General features: G+C 45.4%; 1 protein-coding gene across 1 annotated transcript in view; it reads left to right on the plus strand.

Moving 5' to 3' along the window:
* The window catches only part of CAPN9 (calpain 9), a 306,745-nt gene that overhangs the window by 71,210 nt on the left and 213,950 nt on the right, over positions 1 to 21,585 (plus strand). Inside the window, exons 5-6 of the mRNA XM_029594190.1 lie at positions 2,968 to 3,136; positions 17,252 to 17,335. Of these exons, the coding sequence (XP_029450050.1) occupies positions 2,968 to 3,136; positions 17,252 to 17,335 (253 nt within the window). The remainder of the gene's footprint in view (positions 1 to 2,967; positions 3,137 to 17,251; positions 17,336 to 21,585) is intronic.

The raw sequence follows: 21,585 nt of genomic DNA on the forward strand, positions 1-21,585 counted from the left end.
AGTCCAGGGCTATGTCTCAGCTGCTGCATGCCTGATTCCAGTGCTCTGCATCCACTTATCTGCATTTTTCAGGCCTTCTGTGTAGGCTGCATTCCCACAGGAAGCAACAGTGGTTCCTGCAACTGCATTCACCAACTGAAACATAGTGTTCAAATACTTTTGGAAACTATCCATGCCTTTGTGGCTGAATTTGCAATTGCTGGTTGGGTTGGTCCCAGCTTGGCTGGAGAGCAGAGTTACATTGGTAAGGAAGAGAAGGCACATCCAAATGTGACAGAACCTCTTGCACAGCTGGAAGAAACCTGTTGTGGCAGCTCTTTGAAACTTAGGGCCTCATTTTCCACGCCGCTCGCATGCGATAAGGGACCTTTCGCACGCGAAAAGTCCCTTATCGTGTGCGATACCAGGATGGGGGCGGAGTCGGGGCGGATTCGGCCCCGGAAGAGGAGGAGTCGGGGCGTCACCGGGGCCGACTCTGTGCCGACGCCGCGGACAGCGAAAAGGTAAGTGCCTTTTCGCGTCAGCTTTCGCTCCCAATAGCTACACCTCCTATGGTGGCACTATTGGGTGCGAAACCGGCAGCGATCGCACCGCGACAGTGCGATCGCTGCTGGCTAGCGCAGGCCCTTCCCCCGCCCCTCATCTTCTAAAGTATCGCAGGCCTGTGATACTTTAGAAAATGAGGCCCTTAGTCCCGAAGACTACCAATGCAAGCAGAGGGAACTCCACAATACACACAAGGTAAATCCAGCCTGTGCCCAAAATTACAACAGTAATATGTGTCCACAAAAAAATTAAATTGTCAGTAAATTTCTGGTAGACTGTCAGTTAAAATTATTTTTATGAATTGGTGACCCTGATAACTTAGGAGACAGGCTATAGTGAGTAGAGGAAGAAAAGGAAAGAAAAGTAAAAGAAAATAAAAAAAGAGAAATGTCAAACTGAGAAAGTAAAGAAATAATGAAAATAGAACAAATAAAATTATCTAGGCATACACAGTCTACTTTAGTTTTTAAATAAATGCAAGATTTTCAATATCAATTGGCTTTTTGTTGTGTCTGTGGACCCTTGGGCTGAGGTAGGATTGACTCTACATGCAGGGGTGTCCCTCAGACTGCCAAACACAACATGTTCTGTGTATATAAAACAATCTAAAACTTAGACTGATTTAATCAAAGGTGTCACAAAATTGTCACCGAATCTCAAAATAGTGCAACAAGATTTTTTTTTTACCTTTGCCGCAAAATTTATAACATAGCTATACCTGTTATACTACAATCATATGACACTTGATCTGCAGCTCTATTATTTAATAATTATACTGATAAAACCTACATGATAAAAATATTTTATCAAATGTTGTGAATAAACCCAATTTGCAGTAGATAATTTTAAATTATTTTTTTCTTTTGTTTGGTAACATTTTTATATAAACTAATCTCTTTTTAAAGAAAAGGTTTACTGCAAATTGCATGTTTCTTTCTGTATATGTGTTTTCTAAATTTGGTAACATTTTATGACTGCTATTTTAGATGTCAGCCTGGAACAGCAGATATCTGGCCCAAACAGATCAAGGCCAACATTTTAGCTCTTTTCATCTTCATTTGTATTCAGTCCATCCATTTCTGTTCACTCTTAGTTACACTTCCAATTTGGGCGCTCAAGCAGCAAAGGCGCATGAGCGAACGCTGTGACCTCGGAAGTCCATCCAGGCGCTCAGGTCACGATGTGCGCTCATGCGCCTTCGCTGCTTGAACGCCCAAATTGGACATGCGTTCATGCACCTTCGCCGGCGTTTGGGCGCTCAAGGGTCAGGAGTGACATCACAAGCTGCAAGATGGCGCTGGGGAGGCAGTGAGTGGCGAAACGGAGGCAGGCAGGCAGGCAGGCGAGCTGGAGCTGCCCCGCATGCAGGAAAGGTAGGGGAGCCACCGCCCCGCCCCCTTCCGCGCACACCTCCCCCCCCACCCCCGGCCCTGGCTCCGCCGCTCTGGCAATCTTCCAGTTGCCTGCCAGTGCAATTTTTTTGGCATGATGAGCTCGCACCGCCTGTACGTCCCATTTGGGTGCTCAAGCCAGCGAAGGTGCCTTGAGCGCCCAAATTGGACATGCAGCGGGGCTGCTGGAAGCCGCTTTCGCCACCGGCTGCCCCCGGGAGGCAGGGGAGACGCGGTGGGCACCTTGGGAGGAGGGGAGAGAGGACTGGGGCTGCTGGAAGCATGCAGTAAGTTTACTTTAGTTACAATTTCTATTTTCTTAATAACATGTCGAGTCGATTTTCGCCCTGTGCCTTGCTTCGGGAGGGGGGGAGAGAGGACTGGCAATCCCCGATGCCCGAGCGTAGGAGAACCATCCACTTCCTGGTACCTGTCATTTCAAATGACATTTGAAATGACAGGTACCAGCGCACCCATTTTACTGTATAGGCGCTGTATAGCGCTCTATACAGTATAATGGATTGCGCTTCATGGATGCTTCTTGGACGCGCTTTGGACGCGACTTGCATTTGCATGCCATTTAAATACTGTATCGAGCGGTATGTGATCCGAACTGTGCGCGCGGCAAATGAGGGTGCGCCCGGCACTTCCGCACTCTTTCTACTGCATCCTTACTGTATCGGCCTGACAGATGGTAGGTTAAAAGAAGACCAGAGATCCATCATGTTAATTCTATAATTTAATTAAGCTGATCAAAGGGAACATACAGAACTAACCATCCAGGAAGCTGAGAAGCATGGAAAAGAGTGCATCAGAGGGGCACAAGCCCATCACTGAGGTCTTGATGGGCTCTAATTTCAAATCCCGAAAAATAATAATAAAAAAAAGAAAAATGCATATGTAGGAACAAAAATCTTTCCCTCTCTTTCATCAGAGATCTAGTTTGGTTTATATAAATGTTCTTTTTGTTGTTTAATACTATTGTATGACCTTTGAATTGCAATCGCTACATTAACTGCATTTTTTGCAGATTGAACGGGACCTATGAAGCCCTGAAGGGTGGTAGTACGATAGAGGCTATGGAAGACTTCACAGGAGGGGTTGCAGAGACCTATGAGATGAAAAAAACTCCTGAAAATTTCTATGAAATCATAAGAAAAGCCCTTCAGAGGGGTTCAATGTTGGGATGTTCTATTGATGTAAGTAGATGGCTAACAAATTTAATGGCATCAATGAAAGGTAGTTAAGCAGCTATAATCACAAGGGTGATTGTTAGCAGGGTAAATTTTCAGTGGCCAGTCAATCAGCAAAGTTAACCAGATAAACTCATTTGGTTAATTTACCTGGGATATTCAGAAGTGGGGGCATGCTGTTGAATATACCCGGCTATATAAAAGTTAGCCAGATAAGTTTATCCATCTAATTTTAGGAATGCTCTTCGGCAGTTCTAAAGTTAGCCAGATAACACCAGATAAGTGTACTTCACGCTGGAATGCTCCTAACTTTTTAGCCAAATAAGAAGTGAGTCAGCTAAGTCTGTGGTAGTCAGACAATTGGGACAAATTGCTTTCAGTATTGACTCTGATGTGTTTTCAGCTTTTGATAGGGTTGAACTATTTGTCTGCTTAGCATGAAAAGCATAATAACTTATCACAATAAAAATCCTAGACTGTAGGACACATGACTGGTTGACCAGTACATCTGACCAATATATATATTGAGTGTTTTAGATGTAGTGCAGCTTAGCCAGGAGAAACCAGCACCAGTATTGGTGCTCTTTGAGAGGATACATCATTTAGCATGGAGTCAATAAGAAGTTGTAAGCAGCCCTCAGGAGACTTGCAGCAGGCTGAGCTAAAGAAAATGAACAAGAACATCAACATCAATAGATCCCGCTGCATGTTCAATAGATCCCTAGAAACAGGAGTGGTGCCGAGTGATTGGAGAAGAGCGGTGGTGGTCCTGCTTCACAAGAGTGGGAGCAGAGAGGAGACTGGAAACTACAGGCCGGTTAGCCTCACCTCGGTGGTAGGAAAAGTAATGGAGTTGATGCTGAAAGAAAGAATAGTGAACTATCTACAGTCAGAAGAATTGCTGGACCAGAGGCAGCATGGATTCACCAGGGGAAGGTCCTGTCAGACAAATCTGATTGACTTTTTTTATTGGGTGACTAGGGAATTAGATCAAGGAAGAGCGTTCAATGTCATCTACTTGGATTTCAGCAAAGCTTTTGATATGGTCCCACACAGTGTTGTGTTCTGCGCTCGTGGAAGGCCACGAGCGCGGCCCCCTACCTTGCCCACGACGGCGACCCGCCGCGGGAACTCCGGGGAAGACCCCTGACCCGATGCCCGTCGCTTCGGCATGGGTCTCCGCTCTGGCCGCTGGGTGGGGAGCCGTCCCTGCTCCTCCCTCGCGGCGTCCTGCAGCATTTCCTCCGCGGAGGAAATCCAAGATGGCCACCATCTTTAGGCACGAGGCCACGCCTCCTCATTAGATTTAAAGGGTCCTGATCCCTTTAACCAGGTTCAGCTGTTCCCTATGAGCCAGAGCAGAGGAAGTATAAAAGGAGGCTTCCTCTGCTCATTCCTCGACTTGGCAACTTTTGGGTTAGTCAGGTCTGCTTGCTTCGGTGAGTTCTTCTACTTCGGATCCTTGTTCCTGTCTTGTCTTAGTGTTCCTGGTTCCTGACTTCGGATCGGCTAGCGGTGATTCCTGGTGTGTGACTCTGGATCGGCTAGCAGTGATTCCTGGTGTTTGACTTCAGACTGGCAAGCGGTGATTCTCTGGTGTGTGACTTCGGACTGGCAAGTGGTGATCCCTTGGTGTGTGACCTCGGACTGGTAAGTGACGACCCTCTGGCACTTGACCTTGGACTTCCTCTTCACCATCATCTCCAAGGGCCCACCTAAGTCCCAGCGACCCAGGTCCCTACGGGCTCCCAGACGTGAAGCTCCAGTCAGCCCTTGCACCGAACACTTGACTTCTTGACCTCTCAAAGGTCCACCTAAGTCCCAGCGGTCCGGGTCCCTACGGGTTCCTCCTGGGGGGACCGCGGGCTTCCAGTGGTGAAGACACAGTTCCTTTCCTCGATGTCACGACTTTTCGTCTGCCTCCACAGTCGCCTCTGTCTCCAGTGGCGAGGGTCAGCTGGTCACGTCTTCTGTTCCTGCCTCGCCACCCGACGGGAGAACCTACGGATCTTCCTCCTAAGGTATTCCATCCTCCCGTCGGCCCAAGGGTTCATAAGCCTGAGCATAACACACAGGAGGCTTGTGAATAAAATGAGAAGCTTAGGAGTGAGTGCCAAGGTGGTGGCCTGGGTTACAAACTGGTTGACAGACAGAAGACAATGTGTGATGGTAAATGGAACTTACTCTGAAGAGAGAGCGGTGTTAAGTGGAGTGCTGCAAGGATCGGTGTTGGGACCGGTCCAATTCAATATCTTTGTGAGCGACATTTCAGATGGGATAGAAGGTAAGGTTTGTCTATTTGTGGATGATACTAAGATCTGCAACAGAGTGGACATGCCGGAAGGAATGGAGAAAATGAGATGGGATTTAAGGAAGCTGAAAGAGTGGTCGAAGATATAGCAGCTGAGATTCAATGCCAAGAAGTGCAGAGTCATGCATATGGGGTGTGGAAATCCGAAAGAACTGTATTTGATGGGGATGAAGGGCTGATGTGCACGGAGCAAGAGAGAGACCTTGGAGTGATAGTGTCTAGTGATCTAAAGTCGGCGAAACAATGTGACAAGGTGATAGCTAAAGACAGAAGAATGCTAGGCTGCATAGAGAGAGGAATATCTAGTAAGAGAAAGGAAGTGATGATCCCCTTGTACAGGGCCTTGGTGAGGCCTCACCTGGAGTACTGTGTTCAGTTCTGGAGACTGTATCTCCAAAGGGACAGGGACAGGATGGAGGCGGTCCAGAGAAGGGCGACCAAAAAGGTGGATTGTTACGAGCGCGCGCGGGCGCGGTCGTCTCGGGCAGGTGGTGAGCCCTTGGGCCACGGCAGGACCCCAGGAGGAGCCCAAGGCCACACCGTGGGAGGTGAGCTGAGCAGGCATGGTGAGCCAGGCAGGCAGGAACAGAAGCAGGGAGTCCGACCCTCAGCCGGACCTGCATGCCCATGGTAGCCAACACGGGGAAGTTGACTAGTGAACGGTCCTCCGACTGTTCCCGGCCCTTTCGGACCCGCCGCAGGGAACGGCAATGGGCAGCAGGCCGGACAGAGGCGAGGGCAGACAGAGTCCTTAAACAGAAGACATCAGACGGGGCAGAAGCAGGCTGAAGCAAGACGGAGACATCAGGACAAGGGCTGAAGCGAGACACAGGAAAGGTCCAGGCGAGCAGGAACTCCGATGCTGGGATACTCACATCCGAAGCCCCCTCGGCTGGCAGAAGCACAAGAGCCCGTGGGACGAATCCCTCCTGTTGGCCACTCCAGGGCCCAACAGGACAGAAGGCTCAGGAACCAGGTCAAGGCAGAGACAGGAAGACATCCGGACAAGGGCTGAAGCAGACACTGAAGACAAGGCTGGACGGGAAACATTGCACTGTCCATCAGGGCGCCCTACTCAGCCCGCCCGTGGGACTGAGTCGCGGACCACCCTGTCCCAGACGCGCCCTACACAGCCCAGGAAGGCTGGTCGCGGACCACGCTGAGAAGGAGGGTGCGGGGAAGACCCAGGCGCACAGGAACTCCGATGCTGGGATACTCACATCCGAAGTCCATACGGCTGGCAGAAACAGGAGCGGACATCAGGCAAAGACACTGGACAAGGAACCATGGAAGACCTGGATCAGCACGGTTACAGCCAACTGTAAGGCCTGATCGAAGGCCGAAGACAAGCAGGAGTCAGAGTCACAGACCGGAGTCAAGGCAGGCTGAAGACAAGCAGGAGTCGGAGTCACGGACCGGAGTCAAGGCAGGCTGAAGACAAGCAGGAGTCGGAGTCACGGACCGGAGTCAAGGCAGGCTGAAGACAAGCAGGAGTCGGAGTCACAGACCAGAGTCAAGGCAGGCTGAAGACAAGCAGGAGTCGGAGTCACGGACCGGAGTCAAGGCAGGCTGACGACAAGCAGGAGTCGTAGTCACGGAGGACCTGGATCGGGAGAGGCCACAGGCAACTGTGTAACCCAATCCGAAGGCAAAGACACAGTGAACAGAAAGTCCTTAAATACTGGAATTAGAAGGCAACTCCCTGGGAGGAGCTTGCCAGGACCGCCCATCGCTGGTCCTATAACTAGGGTAGAGAGCTGCGGGCCAGCCCCTAGGGAAGGGCGTCGCCCAACAGGAAGTCCAAACACTGAGGCTGCAAGCCACAGGCACAGCTAGGCCTCTCAGGCCCTGGAGCAAGTCCTGGATGATGCGCAGGCGAGGCCCTGGCTTCAGAGCGGCCTCTGGGAGGTAGGTAAGAGACCTCCTGCAGCGCAGCAGCAGGGGGGATCGCAACATGGATGGCCTTCAAAAATGACTTATGAGGAGAGATTGAAGAACCTAAATATGAATACCCTGGAGGAGAGGAGGAGCAGGTGTGATATGATAGACTTTCAGATACTTGAAAGGTTTTAATGATCCATGGTCAACAACAAACCTTTTATATTGGAAAAAAATCAGTAGAACCAGGGGTCACGATTTGAAGCTCCAGGGAGGAAGACTCAGAACCAATGTCAGGAAGTATTTCTTCACGGAGAGGGTGGTGGATGCCTGAAATGCCCTTCCGGAGGAAGTGAATTTGACGAAAACTGTGAAGGATTTCAAAGGGGCATGGGATAAACACTGTGGATCCATAAAGGCTAGAGGATGGGAATGAAGAGAAGAGCCACGGGGATGGATTACTAGAGTGGAGGCTACTACCTGGTGATTACTACCCTTACTCAATAAGCCTTCACAAGGTTAATGCAACTCCAACATTGCTCTCTGCTTCAACGGCAAGGGGAAATGTGGAAAAGAGGATTTGCATTCAGATAACAACCAATAAGGAATGAACTTTACAATCTGGGTAAACAAATAAGCGTGGGGGTAGCTTGCTTATTATGGCAGTTACTACCATAAACCAATTAAGCCTGATACATCACTTTGAATGCAAAAACAGCGCTGCTCTCTGCTTCAAAGGCAAGGGGAAATGTGGAAAACAGGATTTGCATTCAGACATCCAACAAGGCAATGATCTGTGAAGTCTGGGTAAACAAGCATTGGGGTAACTTGCTTGATGCGGCGATTACTACCCTTAACCATTAAGCCTTATGCTCACCTTTGATGCAACTCCAACATTACTCTCTGCATCAATGGCAGGGGATGGCAAGAAACTTGAATCGAGCAGTTGCCAACGGGGGCCCTGGAGTTGGTGGTTGGTGGAACAGATACGTGTGGGGGGTGGGGGAGCTAGCTGGGCAGACTGGATGGGCCGATTGGTCTTTTTCTACCGTCATTTCTATGTTTCTAGGTAACTAAATACTAGAATGTGATGCACTAACAGTTAACTCTATTGAAATGATTTTTTATAGGTATACCATATTAACGTGTAATGCTATATAATACCCCTTTGAGGAGCAGCTAACTTTTAAATGAAAAGTTAGGTTCTCTATAATCAAAAAGGCAATTTTGCAAGTCATTTATGTGCATAAAACCCAGTTTATTGCACATAAATGGCTGTACTTGTTGTGGTTTGCAAAAAAAAACAACATTAAAATACCAGCAGTTTAAAGAAAGATCTTTATTTAAATAAAGTATGGAATTTTCCAGGAGAGTGCAATATTACTTGCAAGGCAATTCAAAAGCAGTCTCAGAGAGCATTGTTTGCACAGTAGATTAAATAGATTACCACCTCCAATTTAATGAATTAGTGAAAAATGTATACACAAACATTTCTGCTATATGGGCTATTTGAAAATTACTCCTTTAAGGTCAGTTCCATATGCTCCCTAAATCTTTGCTGGGGCCTATTTTTGGAGAGCAAGGCTCCATGGTAGACTTGGTATGGGATTAAAGAGCAACCAGATCAAGAACAATGAGATATTGGCGTGCTAACAACCAAATTCCCAGCCCTGGACTGCCTTCTCAAAACAGCTCGAGAAACGTACTCCTTTTGGCCCTCTCCGTTTGCTGTTACTGACATCACTGTCTCTCCCTTCCTTTCCCCGCACTGAGTGCTAGTTGCCATTCTCCTTTGAGCCATTCACTCTCACACATCTTGTAAGAAGCAAAAGTTACAGTATGTACAATATTCCCATCCTCAAAAATTGCGAAAATCGAAACAGGATTTGCTGCATATTGCAGGACATTCAGTTAAAAAAGGTAAAACCTGGCTCTGTTTCAGCTATCAGTTATTACACCTAGAATTTTAAAAATGTTATGAGAACTTTTATAAGTTGATAATATATATACTTAGCTTTCCTGGGGAGGGGGGTGTTTCTATACTGTTCTATTCTCTCTCATCTGTTTCCTTTTTTACTTCTTTTGTTTTTCTTTAAAATTTCAATTTCCTTCTAACTCTTAAGAACATATGAAGTTGCCTTACTGGGTCAGACCAAGGGTCCATCAAGCCCAGCATCCTGTTTCCAACAGTGGCCAATCCAGGCTACAAGTACCTGGCAAGTACCCAAAAACTAAATATATCTCATGCTACTGATGCTAGTAATAGCAGTGGCTATTTTCTAAGTCAACTTAGTTAATAGCAGTTAATGGACTTCTCCAAGAACTTATCCAAACTGTTTTTAAACCCAGCTATACTAACTGCACTAACCATATCCCCTGGCAACAAATTCCAGTAATTATGCGTTGAGTGAAAAATAATTTTCTCTGATTAGTTTAAATGTGCTACATGATAACTTCATGGAGTGCTCCCTAGTCCTTATCCAAAAGAGTAAATAACAGATTCACATTTACCTGTTCTAGATCTCTCATGATTTTAAAGACTTCTATGATATCCCCCCTTCAGCCATCTCTTCTCCAAGCTGAACAGCCCTAACCTCTTTAGTCTTTCCTCATAAAGGAGTTGTTCCATCCCCTTTATCATTTTGGGCGCCCTTCTCTGTACCTTCCCCATCGAAACTATATCTTTTTTGCGATACAGAGGCATTATGACATTTTTTTAGTTTTATTCACCATTACCTTCCTAATAATTCCTAACATTATGTTGCTTTTTTGACTGCTGCAGCACACTGAACCGATGATTTCAATGTATTATCCACTATGACATGTAAACCGGTCTGATATGAATCTTGTCATGAAGTTCGGTATAGAAAAATGTTAAATAAATAAATAAATAAATGACGCCTAGATCTCTTTCCTGGGTGGTAGCTCCTAATATGGAACCTAACATTGTGTAACTACAGCATGGGTTATTTTTCCCTATATGCATCACCTTGCACTTATCCACATTAAATTGCATCTGCCATTCTGATGCCCAATTTTCCAGTCTCTCAAGGTCCTCCTGCAATTTATCACAATCTGCTTGTGATTTAACTACTCTGAATAATTTAATATCATCTGCAAATTTGATTACCTCACTTGTCGTATTCCTTTCCAAATCATTTATAAATATGTTGAAAAGCAAGGGTCCCAGTACAGATCCTTGAGGCACTCCACTGCCCACTCCCCTCCATTGAGAAAATTTTCCATTTAATCCTACTCTCTGTTTCCTGTCTTTTAACCAGTTTGTAATCCACAAAAGGACATCGCCACCTAATCCCATGACATTTTACTTTGTCAAATGCCTTCTGAAAATCCAAATACTCCTCATCTATTGGTTCACCTTTATCTACATGTTTATTAACTCCTTCAAAAAAGTGAAGCAGATTTGTGAGGCAAGTCTTGCCTTGGGTAAAGCCATGCTGACTTTGTTCCATTAAACCATGTCTTTCTATATGTTCTGTGATTTTGATCTTTAGAATACTTTCCACTATTTTTCCTGGCACTGAAGTCAGGCTAACTGGTCTGTAGTTTCCCGGATCACCCATGGAGCCCTTTGTAAATATTGGGGTTACATTAGCCACCCTCCAGTCTTCAGGTACAATGGATGATAATATTACTCTTTCACATCATGTCTATTATATGTTTTTGCTTCTTTTCCTTCATTACCATATTTTCATATCTTTGTATGACACTGATTTTTACCTTTCAATCATCTAACTCCCCTCTTGATCCTCTACCTCTCCACTGTCTCAGTCCATTGACAGTTTTAGCTATCAGTCTTCCTCTTTCCTCCAATTAGCTTTTCATCCAGGAGAGTCACCCCTCCCATCTCTCTGCCTCTCTACTGTGTTTCTCACCCCATCTCAACCTTCTGTCTCTGCTATTTTGCCTTATCCCAGTGCTTTATACACCATCTCTTTTACATCCTCCAACTCTTTAGTCTCCCCTCGAGGACCCCTTGCCCCTTCCTAGCTCTCTATACTCTCCCCAGGCTTTTAACCCATGCTAGTCCCCTTCTCAAGGCCTTTTGCCCCTTCATAGCCCTTTGTATTCTCCTTCAGGACTTCTCATTCCACTCCAGCTTTCTGATACCCCCAGGCTATCTTGCCTACTCCCATTCTCTGCGCTCCCTCACAGTTTCATCTCTTTCCAGCCCTCTGTGTTCCATCTCCTCCCAGGAGGTTCCCTTGCCTCCTCCCATCCTCTCTATTTCCTCCTAGAGCATCTTGTCCTGTCCTAGACTTCTCCCTTTCCTTCCAGGATCTCTCATCCCTTCACAGCCTTTGCATTCTCCTTATCTCTTTCCTCTATCTCAACTATCTGTACTTTCTTTTCACTCTCCCCGGCTGTGTTCAAGAACAGTGACTGAGAGCAGCCTCCTTTCCCTAGCCAGTAGCAGCAGAAAGGGATGCAGTAAACACAGCAGCATTCCTGTTTCCTCTTTCATTTCCTTCAGAGACTGTAGGGGGTCATGACTGAGGAATAAGATTAGGCTGGCACTAGCAGCTACCAAAACAGAGGAGAGGGAAGAGTGACCAATAAAGGAGTCAGAGCTGCAGCACTCAAAAAGGCCAAAGAAATAAGGTGCACTAAACTGAGTGCACAGTTTATTCACCTTTGTGCCCATGGATTTGTGCATGTAACTTTATTCATAATTTAATAAGGATTTTAGTGCACAAAAAATGTGTACACAAATTAGCGCTCCTCCGTGTAAATTCTATGTTAATGAAGGCATTAGCTATTACTCCCCAGTGCAGAGAAGAGCATAGGCCTAACTAAGGCCTGGATTTATCAAAATGCGGTAAGTACCGCATGCGATAGCAAAAGGGGTGTGTTTTATGCTAATATAGCATTTATTGCAATTTGTGCTAATTACCTGTGTGAAGAGCTAAGTTAGCACAAATTGCAATACCATTTTCAGATTCTGTGATAAGTGCCAGACCTGTTGTATTTCCTGCATTCAACCACTGGGGGACCATTTTTAATGGTCCCAGACACATGAGAGAGAGAGCGAGAGAGCGCCTGGCCATAATGTCATGGTCCATAGGTAGGTATTTGTATCCCTATGGGAGGCCCACCTAGTAACTCGAGGTGGGGTTTAGGTATCAGTGTAGGGGGTTAGGGGCCACTTTGACATTCTACGTGACACCTACGAACATAACAGTGCTCTCTTGTGAAGATTTGATGGCCTTCGGAGTGAGGAAACTCACCCAAAGATGAGATTTGGGCAAGGTTCTCTCAAGCTAGCTTGATGTTACCCAGGTAGAGGGAGTATGGGTAGTGGGTAAGGAACTGGGGAATGCCTGGATGCATCGCCGCACGTAAATTAAAAAAATCCCCCCTCCCCCCGCATGCGCCGTCTGCACATACGCACACGGATTATAAAATACAGCGTGCACGTGCGTGCGGCCCAAGGATTTTACACCATGCGTGCACCAGTGTGCGCATGGTAGAAAATTGGCGCATCCATGTGGAAAATCTACCCCATAGTTTTAGGAATTTTCATTGGAAATCCCTAAAACTTTGCGCATATAGGGCCTGATTTTAAAAAGCATTTACTCAAGTAATTTTCAGGTGAATTTTCAAAGGAGTTACATGCATAAATGTAACATACTATCATAGCAATTTTCAAAAGCCATTTATTCAAGTAGCGTGCACTTATGCGAGTAACTCCTATGGACAATTCGACGGCACGTATTGTAGCAATTTTCAAGAGCCCACTTATTCTAGTAAAGTGCATTTACTTAAGTAAAACCCAGTTTTACACATGAAAATGCTTTTTATTTATTTATTTATTTATTTATTTATTTATTTAGCGTTTTTCTATACCGGCATTCGTGATTAGAAACCACATCATGCCGGTTTACATGCAACAAGGGGTGAGAACAAAAAACGGAACATAAACAAGTGCAAAGAGATCAAAAGTTACATTACAACAAGGGTCTTAAAACTGGGAAGAGAATTAGAATAAGAGAGCCGAGCAGTTAGGCTTGGCTCTCTTATTCTAATTCTCTTATTCTAGAGTACAACCCAGTGGGCCTGATTTTAAAATCAGGCCCACTGGGTTTTACTCAATTAAATACACTTTACTCAAGAAAGTGGGCTTTTGAAAATTGCTACCATATATGCCATTGAATTGTTCATAGGATTTATTCAGTAAGTGACTTTATTCGAGTAAATGGCTTTTGAAAATTGCTACGATAGCATGTTACATTTCCACACATAACTCCTTTGAAAATTACTTCCCCAGGATTTAAATAATTCTGAAGGCAGTAGATCTACTTAAACATCATCCCCAGAGAGAATAAGGAATTAAAATGTAAAAACATGAAAAATAATTGAATTAACATCCAGAATTTTAACTTTATAATTTTCAAATCAAATATATATAAAATATTCTATAAGGAAATGTTGGCATAATGAAAACAAAAGTACATAGTAAACAATCCTGAGGAAACTTTTAAATGCCACATTAGACCACAATATATGGGGGGGAAAACATATAGGAAAAAAGCCATGGGGAATGGCCTTGCCAAAAATGCAATGTGATCAGTAGCAGGAAGGTAGCTGCATAGTAGAGAAAAAAACAAAACAATGTATATAATATCCACACTAGCCATGGAAGAAGGAATCTGTACTCCCTGACGAGCTTCCAAAAAAAATTGTAACTGGATAGGATCAAAGAAAACAAATTTGGTAGAATCAAGAATTATCACACATTTGCAGGGATAACAAATAATACAGGTTGCTCCCAAAGAAAGAACAGAGTCCTTCATAGCTAAGAACTTCTTTCTTCGTTCTTGTATTATCTTTGTTATGTCTGGAAAAATCCAAATCTTTTAGCCTCTAAATAAACAGTCTTTATTGCGAAATTATAAACGTAGAATATTATTGCGATCTTGCATAAAGACAAATGACACCAATAATGTAGCTCGGTCAGTCACAATTCCTTCGCCGGAATTTTGAAGGAAATCAGTTAAATTGGTAGGAACATCCATAACATTGTTATCCAATGTTCTTCTATTAACTGGAAGAAAAAAGATCTTCTCTACAGGAGGAAGTGCTTTGGAATTTTTAGAACTTCTTTTTAATAAGCAGAAAAAAGATTAGAGGGTGCACTAAGAGAAATTCGAGGAAAATTAAGTATCCTCAAATTTAAAGATCTAAGAGAATTTTCAATATTCTCAATTCTACAAGAAGTAGAAGACAAGTCTTTGATGACATTAACTTGTACATCTTGAATCTTTACTGTAGTAGTTTTTCACCTCTGTCACCTTCTGTTTCAAAGAGACCAGCCGCATTTCAAAAGTTTGATATTTATTATATAGGTCAGTAGTTAAGGAGACCAAAGAGATATTGGTTAACAGACATTAGGACAGTCCAGACATTGTCCATCGTAATAACATTCGGCTTAGCAAATGAAGAAAGATTGGGAAAAACAATAGGGGGAGACCCAGTAGATGTAACAGTATCTGCCAAACCTGCTTTCGTCGATTCCTTCATCAGGGGAGGTAATGAAATCAAACTTTCCTCGGCAAGCCGTGCCCCTCGAGACTCTTCTTCCAAGTCCCGACACTGAGACTGCACCAGCAAGATGGAGGAAACCGGGCCAGGTGAGAAAATGGAGCCATCCAACAACCCGAATGCTCCCAATGAAGCCTCAACCGAGGCAACATGTCCAGCAGGAGGGCACGGAGTGGAACGGTGATCGGGGCTACGAGAGACATCTGCTGCTGAAGGGCTGGCGTCCCCAAATCTGGCCAAGCCAGCTTCGATCACTGAACTTTGTGTAAATCGCGCTTCAGTCAGTGACTTTGGTGAAGGGGAACTGGCAAGCCTGCTGTCTTACCCTGCCAAACAGCTCCTTTCCGTTTCCCCATTACGAGGAAAAACATATAAGTGGAAATAAAGAAAATATACAGGGAGCTCCCAGGAGCTGTGCTGATATGCGTCTTCTATTCGGTGGCCATCTTGGTTTTCCCCTAACTTACAGAATTTTAAACCTGATTTAAAAGCCAAGTTCCAATTGACATTTAAAAAGACTATAGTCTCTGTTTTAAAATACTGGTCCAAATTTGCAAAACTGTTAAAAATGCTGGGCCTTCATATTTATCTGCTCTTTTGTCAAATTATCAACCATCTCATACTCTATGTTCATCAAATAATTTATTGCTAACAGTTCCTTCACAAAAACAAAGTCAGTTGGTTACAACTCGAGCTCGGGCTTTCTCTATAACAGGGCCAATAATGTAGAACCCCTTACTAAAAGAATTACGTTTAATTGAATTTATTTTCCGCTTTTTTCAGCACTTCAAAGTGGATTACATTCAGGTACTATAGGTATTTCCCTATCCCCAGAGGGCTTACAATCTAAGGCCTGGATTTATCAAAATGTGGTAAATATCACATGCGATGGGAAAAGGGGTGTATTTTATGGTAATAGGGAGTTTATTGCAATTTGTGCTAATACCTATGTGAAGAGCTAAGTTACCACAAATTGCAATCACTTTTGTACACTTTGAGATAAGTGCCAGAATGTGGCATTTCCTACATATAACCATTGGGGGGACCATGTTTGCTAGAGAGAGATGTTACCCAGGTAGAGAGTTCATCAAGCTAGGTTGAAAGAACATTGCACAAATCTCATCTTTGGGTGAGTTTCCTCACTCCATCGCACAGCTTAATACTCCTGAAAACATTGTAGCTATATGGTGCTATCACATGGATTAACAGTGCTTTTTGCATGCGATAAGCCCTTAACACATGCAAAAATGCCTTAGCACATTTTGATGAATGAGGGGGTAACTTTGTACCGGAGGCAATGGAGGGTAAAGTGACTTGCCCAAGGTCACAAGGAGCAACAGCAGAACTCAAACCCTGGTCTCCTGGTTCATAGCCCACTGCGCTAACCACTAGGCTAATCCTCCACTCCATTTATGAAGACATAAAAATGTTCCATAAACAATTTAAAAAACCCACACATTTCAAAAAAGCTTATAGGAATTTTAATCCAATGTAGGCATGAGATTTTTCGGTGATAATTTATATTTTATAATAAAGATACTCTTCTGAATGTTATGTAATTTTATTGTATGCTATTTATTGTTTGTTTATAAGTTTATCTGAAATATTGTATGTGTATTTGTAAACTGTCTAGTACAACATATTTGGCATAGGAGGTCTATAAAACATTTAATAAATAAATAAAACAGTGAAATAAACTTTCTTTAGCAATGAATTCCAAAGGGAAAAAAACAAGATTCATCTATTTTTAAGGGAAGGAACTGAGAGACAAATATCCTGAAAGGATCTTAATAAGTGGGATGGAGAATGGTTTTTAAAGTTATAGGGGCCAGAACAAGATCTTAAATGAAAAAAAAAGTGTGGGTATGATGTTGTAATTTGATTCTAGGGAAAAGTACTAATCCAGGGTCTTAAGTTAATCATAATTCAATAAGAATTTTTTTTCATGTTACTATAGAATTGGCTACATAAGCACAGTGTTTTAATGTTTTAATTTTATGCTTACTGTTTTAAGTCTGCAATATTTTTTCTACTTGACTATTATGTATCTTTTACTTTGTAAACTGCCTGGGTGACTTGCTTGACAAGCAGTTTATAAAGTTCAATGAATGAATGAATAAATGTTTTCCCCCACCTTCCTCTGTATTGCCACACAAAGATTGGACTTCATGGACCTCTCATCTTCCTTTAATCTAATCAACTATGTGACTTTGGGCCTGATACTCTAATGGGATTTTCTCATTGTAATGGGAAAAAAAGATGAGTCCATCATTCCCTATATGTATGTCCTGTAACTATGCTTTTTGAACTTGTCTATGTTGTTATGAACAGAACAGTTCAAGCTTTTAATAAGGTATTCCATCCTTTAGATTTCCAGTTCTGCTGAGACTGAAGCTAAAACACCTCAAGGCCTTGTTAAGGGTCATGCGTACTCAATTACTGGACTGGATGAGGTATGTGCTAAAGTTTTTATGTCCATGGGTTTATCTATTTCCTATATCTGAGTACTGTGGGATAGATTTTAAAAATATATGCGTGGGCCTCCATGTGCGTGCGCTATCCGGCAACTGCACATGGATGCGTGATTTTATAACATGTGCGTGCTGGCTCACGCATGTTATAAAATCTGGGCCAGAATGCACAGGGGAGTAGATTTGGCCTATTTACGTGCGGCGAAGAGATCGGGCCTCCCCTAGTTCCCTACCAGTCCGCTCTAATTAAGGAGCGGACTGGGAGGGATCTTTCCTACCTCCCTACCTCCCCTCTCTCCCTTTTCCCATCTCCTCCCTGACCCCTTAAGACTTCATACCTTTTTTCTTCTTCTTTGATTCCGAACTTAAGATTTGTACAATGTACTCTCTACCTAGCTGCTAGGTAGAGAGTACATTGTACAAATCTTCTTTTTTTTACCATTATTCATTCCAAATGACAGAAAATCATCATTGATGTCTACTGTGCTGTTCGTACCTCTGACTGTGCATGTTAAACTGCCCCCTAAAACCTACCCCACCACCAAAACCTCACCTTGAGTTCATATATAGGCATGTGCTTTGTTGTATGCTATCAGTTCAGGCTTCGATTCGGGTCCCGCGCAGGAAATGTTGGTTTCCCGCAGTTCTTTTTTTTTCAGTTTTTCCCCCGAATTGTATTAGTGCGCACTAAAGTCATGTTAGTGCGCACTACCTAGGTGCGACTTAGTGTGCACTAATGGCACTGTAATGTGCACTTATGAGGCGGTAGTGCACATTAAGTTCTATTAGTGCGCACTAACCAGTTTTCATCATTACGGTCTTTCCTACATTGCTTGCCCCCACCCTTGCTTCTTCCTGAATGCATTTTCTCTTGCAATCTCACTCTGCAGCCCTTTCCTGGTTCTCTCACTCCTAGCCTCCCCACATGAACCCTTCTGCAGTATCTTCTGTCCTATCCTCCTTCCACCCACACCTGAGTGCCTGCCCTTCTACCATCTGCCCCCTGAAGCACTTTTCCCAGTCCTTTTCCTCTAGCTCTACCTCCCCCCAACCTTGACTACTTCCCTTCTGCTTTCTGCCTTTCCTCCTCCCTCATGTCCTTTTTCCTGAAATTCTCCCTCCTGTTCCCTTTCTGAGTGCTTTCTCGCCTGCTCTCCTTCCGCTCATGGCTCCTTCCTGAGTACTCTACCTCCTGCACTTATCCAGACTGCTGCCTTCCCTCCTTCCCTACTTTCATAGCATCTTCCCGAATACTTTCCCTCCTGCTTCTCCCCATGGTCCTTTCCTGAGTGATGAACCCCCCCATGGCCTCTTTCTAAGTGTGCTTCCTCTTGCCCTCTACTCCCTGTGACTCCTTCATGCCTGGAAACTCTCCTCAGGGTTATTACCGTGCATGCTGCATACGGTTGTGGGGAGCAGCAGCTAATTGGGATGCTAGAGGCAGGATACTTCCCCTCCTCTTTGTGTGACTTCAGGCTCCTTGTGGAGGTGATCAGCTGCACTCTTTTTTGCCTCTTTTCTGCTGGTTCAGGATCCTCAAGGTGGCAATCAGCCCCAAGATTCCCCACCTTCTCTCTGTCTGGGTTTGGACTCTGAGATAGTGATCTTCCTCTCCTCTTGGCATGACCAGCAAGGCATCAGGCAATGGGATCAGCCACCAGCAACAGCCTTAGAGCAGAGCTCCTCAGAAGTGAGATTAGCCTTCTCTTTTCTAATCAGCTGCAGTTTGATTGCCTCTCTTCTGGCGGACCCCCTATGATGGTCTCATGGACGCAGCTTGGGAACTGTTACAATGCTGCTCGGGGGCCCCAGCAGTGAGCAGCCTCTCACCTTCACCGGCCCTGCAGTCCCGACGCTGTTGCCTTGCGCAGTCCGAGCACCTCCGCCATCCTCTCTTCACGGTGGGCGGAGCCACCACCGACCTTGTTCCTTGCTGCCCAGAGGCTGCTTCCTCCTTCCCTCCACGGCGGGCGGAGCCGTTGCTGCCATTGCTGCCATTGCTGCTGCCCTTCTTGAGGCAGGAGCACCGTTGCTGGTCCCCCCTTGTGGTCTGGAGGCCGCCGATGATGCCTCTTCTGGCACGGCAGGGACGCTGCAGCTGCCTTCTCCTTTGAGGAAGAAGCGCCATCAATCACTCTCCTCTTCACGGCCTAGAGGCCGATGACATTGCTGCCTCTCTCGCGGCCTGTGTGCCACCAAGGCAAACTCAAGGAGGCCTGTGTCCTACCAGTACTTGTTCTACCTTTAGTAACATTTCATCATCATGGGATTACCTCTAACAACACTGATTTTACCAGCTTCTATGCCAGAATATAGTTCAAATACCAGCAAGAGGACTCCCATGTTAGTCTGTTGCCAGAAAGTAAAATCCACTTTGCAACTACCTGGAAATAGCCTTCTTACTCAGTCTATGACTATTGGAATACTGCAAGCAAAGGAGTTTCACGCTTGTCACCTTGCCATTGAAATCTCTGTCCTGCTCTTGAACCACTATCCAGTGCCAAATGCTACATATGTCTCCTCATGCTCAACCACGGCTTGGATAACCATTGGAACGTTTTCAGTTTTCAAGAAATAGCAAGTTCACCGGCATACCCCAGTTTGCTGCTCGGACTCCTCATCTACAGCCTCGGCTGCAGTAGAATAGGAAAATTAGTTTCTTACCTGATAATTTTCGTTCCTGTAGTACCAAGGATCAGTCCAGGACACCTGGGTTGTGACTCCGCACCAGTAGATGGAGACAGACTAAAACTTGTGGGCGGAGCCATATATGCCCCTGTGCCAGTCACAGCCCCTCAGTCTTACGGAATGTCAAAGTAAAACACAACCAGAGAAGTAAACAAAACTAGATACCGCTAACTAACGGGGAAAGAACACCCCTTCTGGAAACGGACTCTCCAACCGAGAGAGCGAACAAGCGGAACAGAGCAAGCAAATCAAAACACAGAGCGGACTCTCCATTACTTCAGCGCAGCACCGCGGGCGGGATCCTGGACTGATCCTTGGTACTACAGGAACGAAAATTATCAGGTAAGAAACTAATTTTCCTTTCCCTGTACGTACCAGGATCAGTCCAGGACACCTGGGATGTACCAGAGCAACCTACTGAGGGTGGGAAGCAGAGAGTCCCGCTCGGAGTACCCTCTCTCCAAAACCCCCGGAATCGGTAGCCTGGACATCCAGCCGGTAATGCCGGACAAAAGTATGCAACGACTTCCAGGTGGCCACCCTACAAATCTCTTGAGGCGACACCTGAGAAGCTTCCGCCCAAGACGCTGCTTGGGATCGAGTCGAGTGAGCCCGCAGCCCCACGGGAAGGGGTTTTCCCCGCACCAAGTACGCCGAACCAATGGCCTCCTTGAGCCAACGGGCGATAGTTGTGCGGGACGCTGCAGCTCCTTTCTTTGGTCCAGAGAACAGGACAAACAGATGATCTGTGACCCGAAACGGATTAGTGACCTCCAGATATCTGAGAAGGGATCTCCGCACGTCAAGCTTCCGTAACTCCCTCTCTTCGGTAGCAGAGGAGTCTCCGCATGCAAAAGCGGGCAACTCCACCGATTGATTCACGTGAAACGACGAGACCACTTTCGGAAGAAAGGAAGGAACCGTCCGTAAGGAAACCCCCGAATCGGAGATACGCAAGAAAGGTTCCCTACAGGACAGGGCCTGCAACTCGGAAACACGCCGTGCCGAGGCAATCGCCACCAAGAATGCCGTTTTTAAAGTGAGATCCTTAAGAGTTGCGCGTTTCAAGGGCTCAAACGGCGCCGTGCATAGAGCGGAGAGAACCCAATTGAGGTTCCAAGCCGGACAAGGAAGACGTAACGGGGGGCGAAGGTGCTTAGCCCCCCGAAGAAAACGAGCAATATCCGGGTGAAGCGCCAGAGACTTACCTCGCAAACACCCCAGCGCCGCCACTTGGACCCGTAGGGAACTGCACGCCAGACCTTTGGCCAGACCCGCCTGGAGGAACGCTAGAACATCAGAGACGGAAGCCGAGATGGGGTCCACCCCTCGCTGCACGCACCAGTCCTCAAAGACCACCCAGACACGGACGTAAGCCAAAGACGTCGATTGCTTCCTGGAACGCAGTAGCGTGGCCACCACCGCATCTGAATAACCTTTTCTCTTCAGTCGATTCCTCTCAAAAGCCAAGCCGCGAGACAGAAGTGATCCGCATCCTCCAAACAGACGGGGCCCTGATGGAGTAGGGCCGCCATTCCTTGGAA

The sequence above is a fragment of the Rhinatrema bivittatum genome, chromosome 3 (genome assembly GCF_901001135.1).
Source record: "Rhinatrema bivittatum chromosome 3, aRhiBiv1.1, whole genome shotgun sequence".
Lineage (NCBI taxonomy): Eukaryota > Metazoa > Chordata > Amphibia > Gymnophiona > Rhinatrematidae > Rhinatrema > Rhinatrema bivittatum.